General features: G+C 50.5%; 1 protein-coding gene across 1 annotated transcript in view; it reads left to right on the forward strand.

Moving 5' to 3' along the window:
* Positions 1-1894: 1894 nt before the first annotated feature.
* Positions 1895-18234, forward strand: part of GAS7 (growth arrest specific 7) — a 225957-nt gene continuing 209617 nt past the window's right edge. Inside the window, exon 1 of the mRNA XM_041001067.1 lies at positions 1895-2243. Within this exon, the coding sequence (XP_040857001.1) occupies positions 2061-2243 (183 nt within the window). The 5' untranslated portion in view covers positions 1895-2060. The remainder of the gene's footprint in view (positions 2244-18234) is intronic.

The raw sequence follows: 18234 nt of genomic DNA on the forward strand, positions 1-18234 counted from the left end.
TTAACTGGACAGCCACATACTCCCCTGCTACAGGGATCCCTACACTTTTTAAAACTCAGTGAATCCAGTCATTTTCTGTAGCTGCTTTTCCTATCAAATCGTGCAGATCTCCGTCTAGGGGCTTAGTGGTGACTGTGGCCAAGTGCCTGGTCACATTGCTAGTAAAGCACACATTTTCCACATTGCTAGTAAAGCAAAGTTTGGTGAGTTTGCAGTAAATGCAACAGTCTGCTTTGGTCAACTGTGCCCAGGGTCAGGGGCTGCTCAGGGAAGATGGTGTGAATGCAGACCCACGCGGCAGCCTCCTCTGTGACTCCCAGAGCTAGCGAGAGCTTGGGCACGAGTTTCTGTAAAAAGTCCCTTGGGGGATTCTGATGTACAAAATTGAGAAACACCAAACTAGGGAGGAAGATCTCGAGACAGAGTCAGGTTTGAAACAGGCTGTGTGTAAACTTTTCTTAATTTTTTTTTTTTTTTTTTGCTTATTTGTAAGGCCCAGTGATGGGGGTGGGTAGGAGACAGGGAAGAGACAGAGATCATCTACTTGTTCACTCCCCGCATGGCCAAAAGGCCAGGCCAAAGCAGGGAGCCAGGACCAGCATCGAAGTCAGCCATGTGGGATGATTTCCAAAGTACCTCACCCATCTTCCACTGTCCCCCACCACACACCTCAGGCATGTTAGCAGGAAGCTGGATGGGAAGCAGGGCAGCTGGGACTAGAACTGGCACTCTGACATGGGATATAGGCAGAGGTTTAACATCCTGTGCCACAAGCTATACCCAGTGTGCAAAATCTTAGCATTCCTGCAGCACTCAAGCTGACTGGCCACTTGAGGCTACAGATGGTCCCAAAGCCGAGGTTTGTGCCCAATTTAACAGGCAACAGGGAGCCGTGGGAGCTTATGGAGCAAGGAAAGCCAGCAGAAATGCACAGAGCTATTAAAAAGCCCAGCCACCCAGCGACTAGGAAACACAGACTAGGCTTAGAAAGGCACATGGCAGCCACAATGTTGTTGGCTGACTGACTAAAAGGAGTGTAAACCTCAAGCCTGGAGGGCTCACGCCTTTCACTTTTTCAATCGCCCTTATCTGCCAGCCTCCAAATCTCCACTAAGTCGCATTCCGACCCCTCCCCGCGGCTCCCTCCGGGGTCCTGGCTCAGGCGCCAGGGCCACAGACCTGTCTCTCACCCATTGTTCAGTTTCCGGTGAGTCCAGTTCAACCCCAGCCTCCATGTCTACGGTGACAGTCACAGACACATTCCCTCACAGACACCCCGGAGGTGGGTGCCGGCATGCCCGCCAGGGCCATCGGCACGCGCAGCTTCTTTCCAGTCCAGGAGCCCGCCGGGGCGAGAGTGGGAGCCCCGCGTCCGGGTGGATGACCCACGCTCTCCGCGAGGGAGCGCCCGGCCACCGGCAGGCGTGACCGCCCCCGCCACGCCCCCGCCACGCCCCGACCTCGCCCTGTGCCTGCTCAGACCACACCCCCTCCACGCCCCCGCCACGCCCCTCTGGCCGACAGAGCCCCCGCCCGGTCGCCAGCCCCCTCTCCACGTATTCCCGGTCCCTCCCTCCCTGCCTGCCCGCTTCGCCTCACCGCCGAGTCCGGCTGAGGGGGATGCTCCGGGTCCCACCTCCTCAGGGGAGCCGCGCATTTCTGCGCGCCTGGGCGGCCCGGGCTACGGCCGGCCCTGGTGGTGGCGGCGGCTGCGGCGGCAGCAGCCCGCGTTCCCCGTCCCCGGGAAGTTGTCTCCGGAGCCCGCGGCACCTCGGTCTCCTCCCCTTGAGCCCCGCCTCCCCGCCCGGAGCTGGGATCTTGGAGCTGCCCGGCCCGGGGGCGTCACCGCTTGCTCTCCGGAGCCAGTCAGTCTCGGCTTCCCCGTGCTCAGCGCGCGCGTCCCTAGCCGGCCCGGGGTCTCCCCGCGCACCCCCGAGACGGCGCGCGCCCAAAGCGAGGAAGCCCGGAGCGCCGGGCGCCTGGGACCGCGCGGAGCCGCTGCCCAACCTGCAGGACTCGGCAGGGATGCAGGTTGCGCTGTGAGCCCGGGCGCCAAGGCCATGTCCGGCGCCCGCTGCCGGACCCTGTACCCCTTCTCCGGGGAGCGGCACGGCCAGGGGCTGCGCTTCGCCGCGGGAGAGCTGATCACGCTGTTGCAGGTCCCTGACGGCGGCTGGTGGGAAGGCGAGAAGGAGGACGGGCTCCGCGGTTGGTTCCCGGCGAGCTACGTGCAGCTGCTGGAGGTAAGGGGCGAGGGCCGAGAGCCGGGAGTCCTGGGCTACGGTCCTCCTCCGGTGCGCTCGCCTACCTGTTGCCCGCGCTGGGGGAAGCCGCTGCCTACCGGGTCCGAGGGGCGCCCGCCCCGGGGCGCGGAGTGGGGGGCGAGCAGCGGCTGCCGAACCGACCTGCAGCGCCGGCGCGCCCAGGGAGCAGTGGAGGAGAGCGGGTGCCCTTCGGGGCGTGGGCGGCGCGGGCTTGCCCGGTGCACTCCGCTTGAGCCGGCCTCCCGCGTGTCGGAGCCGCTTGGAGGAAGCGAGAACTTGTTGCTTGTGTGTGTGTGTGTGTGTGTGTGTGTGTGTGTGTGAGAGAGAGAGAGAGAGAGAGAGAGAGAGAGAGAGAGAGAGTGTGTTCTGGAGGCGGGTGCGGTCCCAACAGTGGCAGTGACTGGGGATGTGGCAGTGTTGCGGAAAGCATATGAAAAGTCCAGGGTCCGAGAAATGTCATGTCCTCAGTCCGCTGCGGGGCAGCCCGGCCTCTTCCCCTCAGCCTGCCAGCCCAGGGAGGGTCATACTGCCGGGCCACTTTGGGAGACTGTCCACTTGCTGGTCAGCTGAGTCTGGCTGGGCCAGTAGCCCAAGCCCCATCCGCAAACTTGGTTCAGCTCTCTAAAAAGTGGCTAGACCCTGGGGTTCTGGCCGGGTCCCAAACCTATGCGGGACCTGCTGCTGAGCCAAGTCAGCTGGCTGTCTATTGTCTGGGTGACAGTTGGTTGCTTCTCTGTGCTCTGTCACTGGGCGCAGGGTCACTGCCTGAATGGAACCCAGCTTTCTCAGGTTGGGATGGTGGGCGGGGGGAGGGGGTGGGGAGTTGGGGAGGGGAGGACTTTGCTTCCTTCCAGAACATCCTCTTGAACTCAGAGGCGGTTTCACCCCAGGACTGTTGTCAAGAGGGAATGAACATTCTGGTGAAACCGTGTCCACATCATGAAAACGGAATTCATTTATAATTTAACGACCGACCTACTTCCCAAAAGAACAAAGTAGCAAATTTTGCAAGAGGCTGCTCCCTGCAGCTAATGGGGAGAAGGGAGGGAGGAAGGTAGCTGGGGTGTCATGGCTGTAGAGTGAGTTAGTCCCTGTGGTGTACCCGCAGATGTCTTGGTTCTTTCAGGTGGAGAAGCACCCACATGCTGCCTGCTGAGAGCCAAGAATTTCCCCCAAGCTTAGGGACTATCAGGAGGGGTGTTCTGGGCAGACTTCACTTCCTGTGAGGTGACACCTGTAGATGTAGGACAGGCCCAGGTGTGGGGCTCAGCTCCCCTCTACCCTGCTCCTTTCCTGAGAAGTAGATGTCAAGCAAAGCGAGTGTGCTGCTTCTTACATGACAATCTGGACTCTCCCCGTGTCTAGTTCAAAAGCCCTGGGAGAAATGTATTTTGGGATTCCTTCTGGTGACTGTATTTTCCCAGGAAATATTGATGTGGAAATCTGGCTGGTGGATATGTCTGTCCAGTTAGGAACCCTGTCTGGACTCTGCCAGCTATGTTTTGGGGTGAATGAGTGTGTATGTGTGTGTGTGTGTGTGTGTGAAGGAGGAAGGGGATGGGAGAGTTGGGGTGAGTATTAACAAGACTGCTTTTTTTTTTTTTAAGTAGGGGGAGGGAGGAAAGACCACCCTCCTCCCTTCTGAGCAAAGCAGAATTATCAGCTAGGACAGCCTAGGGTGTGTCAGCCACACCCCCGGCACAAGCATAGTTAAGAAATGTCTGGTGCCTGAGAACATTCCCAACTAGTATCGTGCAACAAAAATGGCCATCTATGTGAGCAGACCCACTGAGAGCAAGTTTGATTGGTTGAGGATCTCCTAGATACTAGGCATGGAATGTCCTTTATCACTTCCCCAGGAAGCAATGTGAAGAGTGAGATGTTGTGCCTACAAGTAAACTGTGTCTCAGAGAAGTGGAGCTGGCTGTTGCAGAAGTGATGCTTGCCTATTTGGTCAGCAACACAGGTGACTAAGCCTGTGCCTCTTGCCGATGTGGTAGCCTTGGGTTGAACCATGCCAAAAGATTAAGGAGGGACAGGGCAGGGACAGCCTTGGGGACAGCAGTCCTGAGGGAGGCTGGGGAAATGCTAGGGCTAACATGGGGTGACTGTAGCATAGAGCGCCCCTTCTGCTAACCCTGGAGTTTGAGCTGGCTTAGAGCTGGCTGATTTCCCCACAGGTGGAGGCAGGGGGAATCTGAGCCCTGTGGCTTTAGTGCTCAGCCAGGCTCATTTCAGGGCAAAAGTAGTTGCAATTTCAAATAGGGAGGATCTCGGGTCAGGAACTTGGTGTCTGGGAACCTCCTACAGAAGCAAGCTGGATCTGCCAGCTCAAGGCTGGGTCACGAGAGTGACTATGCCAAATAGAGTTCCTTGGGAGAGCAAGAATCTTCCAAGTAACATCAGTAGCAAAAGACAGGACTTGCAGGAGAGTATCTGGTGGCTAGACTATGCTCCCCTCACCTCCCACCCCCATATCCAACCATGGGACTTGAAGTTTCCTAGCAGGTACTGGTCGAAGCTGCCAGGAGATTCGAGAAGGTGCATGCAGATTTGGGAAGTGGGGAATTCTGTGGGATGTGGGCCATGTGGGATGCCTGGCTCTGAGCTTACTAAGGGCGGGGAGTTCATTCAGAAGGTCATGGAAGCCTTTGTGGAAACAAGTGAAGGCAGAATGGATTCAAACAGCCTTCTTGTGGGAGGGATGGAGTGGAGGGTGCCTGTCTGAGAATAGTCACTCTGGTAGACTTCTATTCCTTGGTACCATTTTTCCCTCTGGTGTAAAGAGTGATATCAGAGAACCCCATCTTGTTGGAGGGGTGTCACACACTGAATCAGCAATGTAGACTCCAAAGATTTCTTTCTTGTTCAGATGCAGAAAAGGGAAGTGAGAGGCTCTTGCTTTGCAGGAAGCAAACCCCATAGGGGAGGGTTAGGAGCAAACTCGGAGAGGCTGTTGGATCTATCCCAGTGGGGGTAGGTTGCTAAGCACTTTGCTTTGGTCAGGATTCCAAGGTCAAGGTAGAATGGTGCAGTCCACATCCGACTTCTAGGAAGTGGTTTCCAGGGAAACCTTAGCCCAAGCAGAGACATATGTATGGGTGGATGGATCAGATGGGCTGAAGCCCTCTGGCCGCCAGTGTCTCTTCCAGTCAGTAGAATGTGCAGCTATTCAAAAGAAGGGAGGGAACCTGCTGCTCCCAGGAAAGGGATTGATGACCAAGACCCACAGCTGACCATGAGGCATAAAAGGCCCCAGATAAGAGCAACTGAAAGAGTCAGTCTTGGTCTCTTCAGCCACTAGAAGGGAGAGAGTATAGATCTCTACTAATATCATTTGGGAGACCTGTAGTGGAGGAGCTGAATTGGCAAAGATGACCAGAGACCAGGAATAGAGGCTATGGAACAGCATATTTGCCAGCCCCAAGCCAGGCCCAGCATCACCTCTGCTGACCTGGTTCACCTGCATGTGGAAAGATATCCACCAGGCTCTGGGTATGGAATGGAGGTTAGAGAAATGTTCCTGGGAAAAGAGATAGAGAAGGGAGGCAGATCTCCCGTGCTAAGGAAGATACAAAATGTCAGACATGGTACCAGGACAGGTGCAGTGCCTAGAGGGTTAACCAGAGTCAGGAATTCTTCCCTTCAATGGACAGAAGTCAGAACTTAGAGGGAATCTGGAAGCATCTTTAAAACTTCCCAAAGCTTTTTGGGAAAAATCTGGATGTCAGTAAGCTTGTGTTGCAAAAACACACACAAAAAAGCTGTTCTTGACTTAGAATCCGGGATCTGGACCTCAGAGGCGCTAACAAAACTTGATCTCCTCTCTGCATTCTACTCTTCCTTTTTGGGAGTCTCTGTGTTTGTGCTGTAGGAGTTCGCAAGGACTGGTTGTGGGAGTGTAGACTTTGCTGTTGGTCATCAAGGCATAATGCTTTAGTTATTGCTATGTGACAAGCTGCCCTTGAGCTTCGTGTATCCAAACAATTGTTTATTCTGGGGGTTGGCAGGGCTCAGCTATGTGGTTCTTCTGCTAGTCTATCTTCTTGTCTCTCTTGAAGTTGCAGTCAGATGGCAGTTGGGGCTGGAGTCCTGGAGACTAAATTGGGCTGGAAGATCCAAAATGGCCTCTCCACCCACCTGTGTGGTGCCCAGATGTGCTTCCACATGGCTCATCTCTGCACTCTGTGTCTCCTCCTCCAGGGCCTTTCTCTTGATGATCAGAGTAGTTGGAGTTCTTCCATGTGGCTGGCTTCCAAGGGCACCAAGGTGCACATTGTTCAGCCTTCCCAAGGCCTCGGTCCAACACTGGCACACCAGTTCTGCTGCATTCTGTAGGGAAGGGAGGCACAGGACCAGGCCAGAGTCAGGGTGGATGCAGGAGAGGAGAGGAGACAAGGGGGGCACGGCTTCCTGGATGGCCATGTTACAGATCAGCCATCTCAAAAGTGCCGTGAGAACATGCAGGGACATAGGGCCCATAAGAGAGAGACAACGAGTGCCAGACCAAAATGATGATGCTACCTTGGAGAAAGGTAGAATGCAGAGGGCTTGGCCCGTCTTCCTTCAGCAATGTCTGTTATTCTTGGAAGGTTTATTTATTTTTTAAAATAACATGAGTTTTATTTTTCTTTTTATAAAGCCCACAGGATATGTGATGCATAAGGAATTTAAAAATATACGTTTGAGAGGCAGAGAGGCACAGGAGAGTATGTGTGTGAGCTTCTTCATGCTGGTTCACTCCCTAAATGCCTGCAGTGGCTAGGGTTGGGCTGAGCTGGGAACTGCATCCAGATCTCCCACATGGTTGACAGGTGCTCAGCTACTTGAATCATCATCTGCTGCTTCCCCTGTGCACATTGGGAGGAAACTGGAGTCAGGAGGTAGAGTGGGATTCCAACCCAGATTCTCCTACATGGGATGGGAGTTCTTCAAGCAGTCTCTGAAATGCTGCGCTAGTTGCCCACCACTCTCCTGCCCCTTGATTTGGGAATCTGTGGTTGGCATCTGAAGCTCTGCTGATGGGAACTCTGCCAGCCCATCCTTTAGTTTCCAGCTGCTTCTCCCCTCTGGGTGCTGGACTGGTCAAGTGGCTGCTCCATAGGGCATTAACACAGTGAGCTTCTGGGTTCTGTGGACTCAGAGCATCTTTGCAGCAACCCCCGACCTGTGCTAACTCTCATATCAGCCTGCGACTTCCATTTTTACCTAGATACACCAAGGAGCTGCTGCCCTTTTTGTTTTCTTCTTGGCCTGGGTAAAGTCTCTGCTTTTGTCTGATGCCTAGGAGGCCTCCACTGCTGGAGAAGAGTATGTGTTGGGTAAACCAGGTGGCCTTCAATACTTGGGCAGTGTTATGACTCTGCAGGGGTTTCTGTGGTCATGTTGGGCTGCTTTGTTACTAACAGCAGCAAGGCACCATGCACAGGCTTTCTTGTACAGCATTTGGGCAGTCTCCCTTACTTTACCAAGAAATTAGTAAATTCCCTTCTCTCCCTGCTATGCTGAGGCTTCTAGGATGGTGTTTATACTGATGGGCAGAGGAGGCACGGCAGCTAGACTGGGATGTGAAGACTGAGTGGCATTTGGGGTATGGATTTTGAGGAGGTTCCATGGGATCTTAAGAGGAACCATTTCCCTTCTCCTATCCACATGGGGGTGTCTCTTTTTGTCAACTGTTGGACAGATTTTCTTTGTGAGTTGAACTTTCCATTTCAACCTTACTTCTAACCTTACTTCTGAAGCTGCAAACTGATATTGAGATTCAACTCAAATTTCATACATCAAAGCTAAACTTGTGGGGGCTGATTTTGGTCCTGGTGGTTAAGGAGCCATTGTCATGGTACAGCGGAATTAAGTTGCTGCCTGTGATGCTGGCAGCCCATCTCAAAGCACTCATTTGAGTCCTGGCTGCTTCTCTCTCCTTCCAGCTTCTGCTTATGTAATGGGGAAGCAGCAAAAGATGGCCTATGTGCTTGGATCTCTTCTATCCATGTGGGAGACCCAAATTAAGGTTCTGACTTTGGCCTGGCGCAACTTTAGCTGTTGTAACCATTTGGAGAGTGAACTAATGGATGGAAGATCATTGTCTGTCTTCTGCCTCGCTCTTTGGTTCTGCCTTCCAAGTCAACAAAATAGTTTTTTTTGTTGTTGTTGTTATTGTTGTTTTTTGTTTGTTTTGTTTTAAACAAAAAGGATGTTGATTAAGATGCTCGTTGGAGACCTGGATTGAGTTCCTGGTTCTTGGCTCTGACCTGGGCTAGCCTTTGGCATTGTAGTCGCTTGGGGAGTAGACTAGCAGATAGTCGTTCTGTCAAGTAAAAACAAAACTCAGTCCTACCTCTCGTCTCTGCCTCCCACCTACACCCTGCAAACCTTAGCAGGGTGTATCCCCCTTTATCCTCTAGGTTGCCAGGCACTTCTCCTCTTCCTTTCCTCTCCTGTGCTCTGGGTGAGCAAGCCTTGTCTGTTCCCTCTCAGGAACATTACTCAAAGCCTGCTCCTTCCTAACTTGCCTTGGCAAATCTTTTCTGTAAAAGGCCAGGAAACGATTTAGACTTCGCGGGCCAAGAGGCAGCATCGAGTTAGAGCTGCCTCGCTGTGATCTATGCTTTGTGCGCCAGCGGCAGTGAGAAGCAGGGAGGGGGCCCAGATGGTCTCCGTCACAGCTCCTCAGTTGTGCTGCTGGAGTGCAAAAGCTGCCGCAGATAACCCAAAAACCCACGGGCGTGCTTGTGTTCTGAGAAAACTTTATGGATGGCCTCTGGAATTTGACTGCTGTAATCTTCACATCCTATAAAACGTCATCTTTTTTGTTTAAAAATATATTAATTTATTTGAGAAGTAGTGAGGAAGAGAGACAGATGAGAGTTTTGACTCATTCTCCCCCCAAGATGCAAGCAGTAGTTGGGACTGATGGACCTGGGCTGAAGCTGGGAGCTGGGAAATCAATCCAGGCCTCCCATGGGTGTGGCAGGTACCCAACGTCTTGAACCATCACCAGCTTTCTCCCAAGGTATGCCTCAGCAGGAAGCTGGAGTCAGGAAAAATTAAACATAGGCACTCTGATATGGTCTGTAGGCATCTTAACCAGTGAATGCCCACCCTAGTCATCTTCCAGTTTGTTTTCAATCATTAAAAGATGTGAAAACTGCTCTTAGCTCACGGACTGACTGTAGTTTTCCACTCCCTTCTCCAAGGGTGATCTTTCAGTCAGTCAGCACCTGTTACTCCTAGGCTGGGAGCAGCGCTGTGCGTGCTGAAGGTAAAATAGTGATCAACATTAGCAAAGAAACACCTTTGAGTTGTTCTGATTCATGGGATGGAAAACTTGCCAGTCAACCAGTGTGCTGAGATAGAGTGAGGGTACTGTGGTGGTGAAGAGGGGTTCTACTAAGGTAGTTAGGAAAGGCTTCTCAGGGGAGGTGGCATTTGAGCAGAGATCTGAATGATGCAAAGCAGCCATTCATCTGAGGACTGTAAAGGCACAGGGACTGGCATTGTGGTGTAGTGGGTTAAGCCAGTGCTAGAATTCTATTTGAGGGCCTGTTTGAATCCTGGCTGCTCCATTTCCAATCCAACTCTCTGGTAATGTGCCTGGGAAAGCTATGGAAGATGGCCCAAGTGCTTTGAGCCCCTGGCACCTCCATGGGCGATTCTGATGAAGCTTCTGGCTTTAGCCTGGCTCCATCCTGGCTGTTGTGAGCGTCTGGGGAGTAAACTAGTAGATGCATGTCTCTCTTCTCTCTCCTGCCCTCTCCTCTCCCCTCCCCTCCCGTCCTTTCCTCTCCTCTCCTCTCCTCCCCTCTCCTCTCCTCTCCTCTTTCTTCTCTTCTCCTCTCCTCTCCTCTCCTCTCCTCTCCTCTCCTCTCCTCTCCTCTCCTCTCCTTATTCTTCTCTCGCTCTCTCTAACCCTGCCTTTCAAATAAATAAGATGAAGCTTTTTTTTTTAATGGTGTGTTTGGGTGCAAAAATTTTGAAATAGTATGTAATTTTTTTTCATTATGCATCTTTTCAGTGAATTTTATGAAAACCTTTCGTATACATAGGTTTTGAATTTTTTTTCCACCAAAATAAACTTATCTTTGAATTGCATTTCCCATGAACCCTTGGAAGCATCTTTGTGCTTGAGAGAATCATAATATTCTGGGATGACTGGGGAGTAGTGAACGGGAAGTAGAGAGGCTGGAGATGTAGTTGCAAGGGAGACAGCTAGTGAATAGGACCTGAGAGTTGGACCATTATCCAAGTGCAGCAAAAAGGCCTTAGATTCCATGGAAGGGGGTAGAGTGCTTTGATCTGGCTTGGAAAAATCATCTGGACTCTAGGGTAAAAGGGAACGCATGGGAGCCAGGAGGCCTGTTGGAAAGCCGGGAGCAGTGGACATAGTGATGACAAGAAGTAGGTGGACTTGGAGTTATTTTTCAGAGTCTGTAGGTCTGAGTGGTGAATTAGTTGGGACACCCAGGACACGGACTTGATGAGTCTCACCTCTTGCAAGTCTACTGCCATGCATTTTCCTTCCTTTCTTTTTTTTTTTTTTTAAGATTTATTTATTTATTGGAAAGTCAGATATACAGAGAGAAGGAGAGACAGAGAGGAGGATCTTCCGTCCGAGGATTCACTCCCCAAGTGAGCGCAACGGCCGATGCTATGCCGATCCGAAGCCAGGATCCAGGAACTTCTTCCAGGTATCCCACACGGGTACAGGGTCCCAAGGCTTTTGGCTGTCCTTGACTGCTTTCCCAGGCCACAAGCAGGGAGCTGGATGGGAAGTGGAGCTGCTGGGATTAGAACCGGCGCCCATATGGGCTCCGGGCGCATTTAAGGCGAGGACTTTAGCTGCTAGACCACGCTGCCGGTCCCTTTTTTCCTTCCTTTCTTTTTCCATCTGTCAATTGTTTCTGCCACCAGAGACCCCCTTCCTTAAAGAACAAGGTCAAAGCTCAATACAGATAGGGAGCAAGTCCATGGCCTTCGTGTAAAAAAAAATGTTTTAAAAAAGTTATTTGAAACAAAACAAAACACTGAAAACACAAAGGTGAATACATCCAGGATAAGAATGGGTAAAAACTTGTTTATATACTTTGTAATAAAAAATATACAAAGTCATCACCCTGTTCAGTCTTACTGGTAATGAATGCAGGACAAATGTAATTAAAAAGAAAGCGTTAGGGGTGGGGATTTGGCTAAGTGGTTAAGACGCCACTTGGGTTGCACTTGGGATGCCTGCATCCCACATGGAGGGCCTGGGTTTCAATCCTGGTTCGTCTTCCCCCCTCCCGCCCCCCAACTCCAGCTTTCTTCTCATGTGCACCCTGGGAGGTAGAAGAAGATGGCTTAAGGAGTTGGGTGCTTGCCACCCATGTGGGAGACACGGACGCTGTTCTTGGCTCCTGACTTCAGTCTGGCCACATGCTAGCTTTTGTGGGCATTTAGGGAACGAACAAGTGGATAGCAGTGTTCTCTTTCCCTCAGATGTCTTTCAAGTGAGAAAATAAAGACATGAAAGTTTTAAAAGAAGTAGCTTTAAAGAAAAATGTCAAGAAAAAAGAAAAGAGAATCTGCGTAGATTGGAAGTAGGGAAATGATTCTTGACTACTTAAAAGCATAATCGGTTTACGTACTCGCTGACCTAGCAATTCCACTTGTAGGAATTTTGACCCAGACAGCATCTAATAGGCAAGCTGTGAACTCCACTTCTGATGGTGCAATTTTGACCACAGCCTAAGTGTTCACTGGGAAGAATGGATTAAAATCAGTTAGACCTGCGTTTAGCATGAGATCAGATACCTAAAAGTGGCTCAGTGTTGTGTTGAAGCTGAAATGTTGGTCAGTGATGTTAAGTGCTTTCCTGGAGTTAGCATATTTTGGATTTCTCCTTACGAGGAGGCAGAATGTACTCATGTAGTCCAGAAATGAATTGTTCTTGACAAGCAGGGACTGTGTGTCCTGTGCATTCCTCAAGTATCCTTTTGTGGAAAGAACAGGTTGAAGGAAAACATGCTGGCCCAGGGCCACATTCTTTTACATAGGCACAATAACAGCATATCTTTGTCTGGGGAGGGATGGATTTGACTTTTTTGAAAACAGCCAAAACTTATTGGAAGCCAAGTCTGGTGTGTCTGTGCATGTGACTGTCTGTCACCTTGTCACCAAAAGCATTTTAAAGCAGCTTATTAAAAAGCATAGGGTAGGATGAAATCATACATGGTGTAGAAATCTGGGGAGAGGAAAATACCAGAGCAAAAGATGAGATGCCTATTGGAACCAAGTTGGATGGGAGAACAGGGTAATTGAGTGAAACAGTGCTGTTCAGGGTTACAGAAGGGATTGTGGCCTCAAGTAGTGACCCGGTTGAACAGTTTGCCATAAAGAGTAATAGAAGAATTCTGGAAGTAGTGGCATTGTGGACACGCAGCTGCATCAGTCAGAACAGGATAAAGTACGCTGCTGTAACAACCACAAATCTCTATGAGCAAAACAACATTGGCTTGCTTTTTGCATACAAGAGTGGGATGTGGGGCTACAAAACCCTCTGGGACCAAGGATAATGGAACAACTGCTGTGTGGAATTTTTGCCAGCTTGTGGTTCTTAGTTGTTTTTGTTTTCCCTGAGTGTGACACCTGAACCATAGGTTCCTGTATCAGTGTCTTAGCCATGTAGCCACACCTGACTTCAAGAGGGTGGGAAAATGCAGTCCTAACACATACCTGAAAGAAGAAAAGGAACTAGGTGAATCTGTGTGGACACTCTCAGGGGAGATGCTTTGTTTCTGGTCTGCCTGGGTTTCAGTGTTTTGTGCTCACATCCACGACAGTGCTTCTCAGACTGAAGTCGGTGCCTCTGGAGGGATGCTTCCAACAACAAACTCACTGAAGCTTGTCTGGTGCAGCCTGGGGCCTGAGGCTCTGTACATCTGAGGAACTGCTGTGTGTTGATGATGCCCTGAGACGTCAGAAGGCAGTACAGTCCTCAGCAGGTGCCGTGAGCTCCTGAGAGCCATGGCTGGCTCTTACTGTTCTCTACATTGGGTCTGTTGGTGTTCGGAAAAGGATTCCTCCAAGTATAGCACTTTAGCATGCCAAGGGCTTTGAGCTAAAAGAGAAACCGTGTCTTTCTGTGCCCTTCACCCCTCTTTCCCTCCCAAAGCATGACAGGGGACTCTATAAGAAGTTTCCCTATCTACCTAATATCTATATGCTCCAGAAGATTAATTTAAATGGAGGGAGTCAAGAGTTGGTGCTTGATTCAGAGCTTTGGCAGACTCCGTCTCAGGCTGTTCCTTGGGCCCATTCACGTTCCCTAAAAATGATTTCCTCTTTCTTTGAAATCGCTTACAGCCCCACTTCCTGTCTTCTATGAAGGGAGCAGTGAAGCTTGCACCGTCTTGCCCTAACTTCAGTTTTGGGTGCCTCCTGTGCACCTGTGTATTAATGAATGTATTCTTATTCTGTTTATTACCAGTTTGTTTGATGGACTCAGATTATTGAACCTTCCTAGGTGGAAGGCAAGCTTCTTTCATTACCGTAGTTTCCTCCTCACACACGCTAGCATCTAGCATCCTGCTCAGCCTACTAGTAGATATTAGGCATACACTTTATTATTTTTTTTTAACAAGTGTGATGGTCACTTGATCTGAAGTTTCATGTTGATTTTTTTTTCTGTTAAGTACATTGGTCACAATTGGGAACTCTACAAAAGCAAGTTTTTATGTTTGCACACTACCATGGGCTTTACTTAATGCAAGGCTTAGCTAAGGTATGTAATTGGGGTCAACTGTTCTTTCCCAGGCAACCCTCTCCACGATCTCCTCCAAGAGACACGTTTTCTGTTTAAATGAAAAGACCTTCCCAGGATTTTAGCTTCCTTTGCTTTTTCTCAGATGTTTCTGTTCTTCCTCCCTTCTCCTTTACTGTCAAATGCATGGAGAACTCCAAGGTTAGTCAACAACAACCAGAAATCTTAATTAAGTTGTAGACATTTTTAAAGAGATGCTATTTTTAAAAATTCTACAAGAAATGAGACCTTGTCCTAACTGAACCACAGGAGGGGATTCTTATTTTAGCAGTGGTTCGTGGAAGAGAGTCAGAGGCATTTGTTTTTTATTTGTAATCTAACTTAGGAATGGAAATAGGAAACGTTAACTTTTAATTTAGTTTGAACCTATTGTTCTCATTTAGCAGGATTTTTAAATTGATAAACAGCCTAGAAGTATGTGTTGTGCTTGAAGTGAAAAATAAAGCCCTTGTTAAGAAATTTTACACGCTCAAAAAGACTGCTGCTGCATTTCACTCTATCACTTTCTTTCTTTAATTTAAAATTTTCTTTTTAATATTGTTTATATAGTTGAGAGGGATGCACACCCCTGTGGGCCTCCAGGTAGGGTGAGGAGGGTCAGGTATGGAGGAAGGTGGGTGGGATAATGTTGCAGGTTTTTTATTTGTTTGTTTATGTATCCTGTATCTGCAGGAGAGGAGAGGGAGGTGGGGCACTTCTTGTTGTCAAACTACATCAGCACCCGGGGATGGGGAGCAGTCCTTCGATGATGCCTTGGAGACCCCTAATGTGGGGAGGAATGTTCCAAGGGTGTGTTACTTGAGTGGTTTTGAAAGTTGATTTCATTGCTCCAGCATTGAGAAGATCTTTTCAAGGACTACTGGTTGACCAAGTCCACTTAAGTATGTCCACAGACCCAGGAACATGCTACAAAGCTTGGCCAGGAAAATTGACTCGTTCTGTTTCCATCCTCTGTGAGGCAGTCACTGTCCTCTGCTGGCCTAGATGAGCTGGCTGTCGTGTCCCCTGTGTGTTTCTTGGCATGCGGTCCACTACACAGGCATCAGCAACTCATGCACTCCAAGATCAGCCCACATATCCTATGATTTTCTGGGTTGTCTGGGGTCTGAATCCAGCAGTCTACTTGGAGAGTCCCCAAAAGAAACCTCACCTGGGTTGGCCTCACACTTGATTCTTACATGTGCCAACCACTGCAGGGTCAGGTTTGGTCTGTCACCTACATTAGCCAGTGCATATACTGGTGAATGTAACTGCCTGGTCAGTTCTGCCCCAGCCCCGTATCTCACACAAATTGATAGGTGCTCTGACCCAGCCCAGCCCAGCCAGACCACCACAGATCCAGTTCTCCTGCATACCAGCAGGCACTGCAGGCTAGTCAAGGCTATCCCCCACCCCCACCCCCAAACCCTCACCAGACCTATCCCCAGCCCGGGTGTTTGCACTTGTCAGCCTGTGCTGTGGCCTAGCCTAGCTAAGCCAGCATCCCACCTCACACTTATGTATACTCATGGGTGCTGTGGCTTAACTCATCCTGACCTGCCTCCAGACCCGGCTGATATGTATGCTGACAGGTGTTACTACTTTGTCCATCCTGGCCCAACCCCATGCCTGGTTCTTGTGCTCACCAGTGATAGGTACAGCTTAACAGGGAAATACTTACTGTTCCCCTGTCAGGTATGCTCCCAGCCCTGGACCTTGCACATGCCAGGGGATACTGTGCTTGAGCCTGACATGACTCACACCCATTCTGAGTACTCGTCAGCTGATGCCATAGCCTAGCCTGGCTGGCCTGCATCAATTCTGGCTCTCGTACACATCAGTGGGTATGGCAGCCTAGCCCAGCCTAGTCTGCCCCCAGTGCCAGCTCTCACACTTGCGTGTGGAAACAGAGGCCCAGTAAGGGAGTCCCTGAAGTTTCCATCCCAGACCCACCTTCAGCCCCTGTCTTCTCTTTGCTATTGCCCAGTCTGAGATGACCCACCCCTTGTCTTAGCATCACCAGCTGGTACTATAACCTTGCTCAGCCTGCCCCACCACCAGCTCTCATGTGAACTGGTAGATATTGCAGTCCAGCGTGTCTTGGCAGGTACCTCATCCTGGCTGTCGTTCATACCAGTTTGTGCTGTGTACTGGCCCAACTCAGCCCAGCCCCAGACCTGGCTCATACATGTGTTGATGGGTGTCTAGCCCAACCTGGCCTGCCTTGCTCCCAGCCCCAACCCTCATGTTCTCTAGCAGGAGCTGCTGCCTAGCAGGAGAGCTCCCCAAGTTCTCCTACAAAGCCTGCTGTCCGCCCCAGATCTTGAATGTGCTGACAGGTGTTGTGGCCCACCCTGCCATGGCTGGCCCCCAGTACTGTCTCTCACTGGCAGGTACTATGGCTTAGCATAACTGGCCTGCACCTATTCCCAACTCTCACCAATGGGTGCTACAGCCTAGCTCAGCCTGGCCTACCCCTAACCTGGTTCTCATGTGACCCAGTAGGTATACTACAGCCTAACCTAGGCCATCATCCCACATCCCTTCTAGCCCTTGCAAGTGCCAGCCAGTGCTGGAACCTAGCTCAGTCTAGCAAGCCCCAAGACATGGCCTGCACAAATGCTAATGAGTGCTGCAGTTTTGTCTGGTCTGCCCCTGACCACCAACCCCTACCCAGTCCCTTGTGCTCCCTAGCAGAGGGTACAGCCTGGCAGGGGAGTTCCCCAAATTCCCTACTGGGTCTGCTTCTAGCCCTGGATGTGACACACGGTGGTAGGTGCAGCAGCCCTGCTTAGCATGGTCTGTCCTTAGTCTTAGCCTTTTCCTGTGCCAGTGGGTGCTGCAGCCTGGTCTTGCCCAGCCTTCTCTCAGCCGCAGCTCCCATGAGTGTCAGATAGATTCTTGTCAGGTGAGTTCTGTGGTCCAGCTTTGCTTGGCCTGTCACCACCCCCAGCTGTCTGCGCAAACCAGTGGGTGTTGTAATCCCACAGAGGCGAGCCCACAAGTTCCTTACAGAGTCTGTCCCCTGATCCGATTCTCTCTTGTTGAGTGCTGCAACTCAGCCTGACATGGCCCACCACTTGCTGTGACATTTGCGGGGAGGTACTGTGGCCTAGCCCAACTTTCATGCACCTCTCAGCCCTAGTTTTTGTATGTGATAGTGGGCGGTGGGTAATGCCATTTAACCCAGCCCAGGTTTCCCGTGTGGGTGAGTGCCTTGGCTTGACTCAGACATGCTCCCCGGTTTCCCCCTCTAAACTGCTTGTCTTATCTCCTTCACTTACCTGCTGGTGCAGTGGCCAGGTACTTGGAAGCCCCCAGAAATCATTTCTGTCCTGTCAATCATACCCTCAGCTTCTCCAACTCCAATACATCCCCAAATCCCCTTCCTCAGGCATTCTGTAGCTTTCCCCCAATCTGGGGGCCAGGGAATCGTGTCCTGGCCTGGTGTTCCTTTCCTTCCCCACATATCTTAAAAAAAAAAAAAAAAGCAACAGTGCTGGAATACAGATATGGTTAACACAAATTTGGCATTGAGTAGGCCCAGAATGCCCACCGGCCACTGGCTGCTTTTCCCCCATCAGTGTGACGTTTGCCCAGGTACAAGGCAACCCAGGCAGTTGTCTACAGCTGGGACAGTCTGTCATTTTCATAGCCTAGAGATGATGGCTGATACTAGGGCTTGTATTCTGTTGTGGACTGCTCCAATATTAACGTGCATAAGACCATTAGGGTTCTTGATTGAATAGGTTGAACGCGGAGCCTGAGTATGAAGGATAATACGAACTTCCTGCTTCTACTCACTGTGTCTCTACACTGACACAGTGCAGAACCCTGTTAGGACCACACGTGTATGCATTTCCTCCACATACCAAGCATTTCTCAGCAGCGGACTTCTACAATTCAATCCTGACACCTGGAGTATAGTCTGATTTCACAAGCCAAAGGATCAGTCGTACAAGACTGCCCCTGCTTCCCAATGCCAAGGAATGTTACCTGCATGAGGAGGCTTCAAAAAAGTTATAGAAAAATTTCTAGAAGATGAAGAAGTGGAAATGCTGGAGAGAAGCAGACACTCCTATTTGGTATGCAGGCATCTCAAGCAGTGACTTAACCACTACCGAAGACCCACCCTTAGCACCTGATTCTCATCATGAAAAACCAAGTCATGCATAAGAATAAATACATGGA

This window comes from Ochotona curzoniae, unplaced genomic scaffold, assembly GCF_017591425.1.
Source record: "Ochotona curzoniae isolate NIBS_2020 unplaced genomic scaffold, NIBS_Ocur_1.0 scaffold_2453, whole genome shotgun sequence".
In the NCBI taxonomy this organism is placed as follows: Eukaryota; Metazoa; Chordata; class Mammalia; order Lagomorpha; family Ochotonidae; genus Ochotona; species Ochotona curzoniae.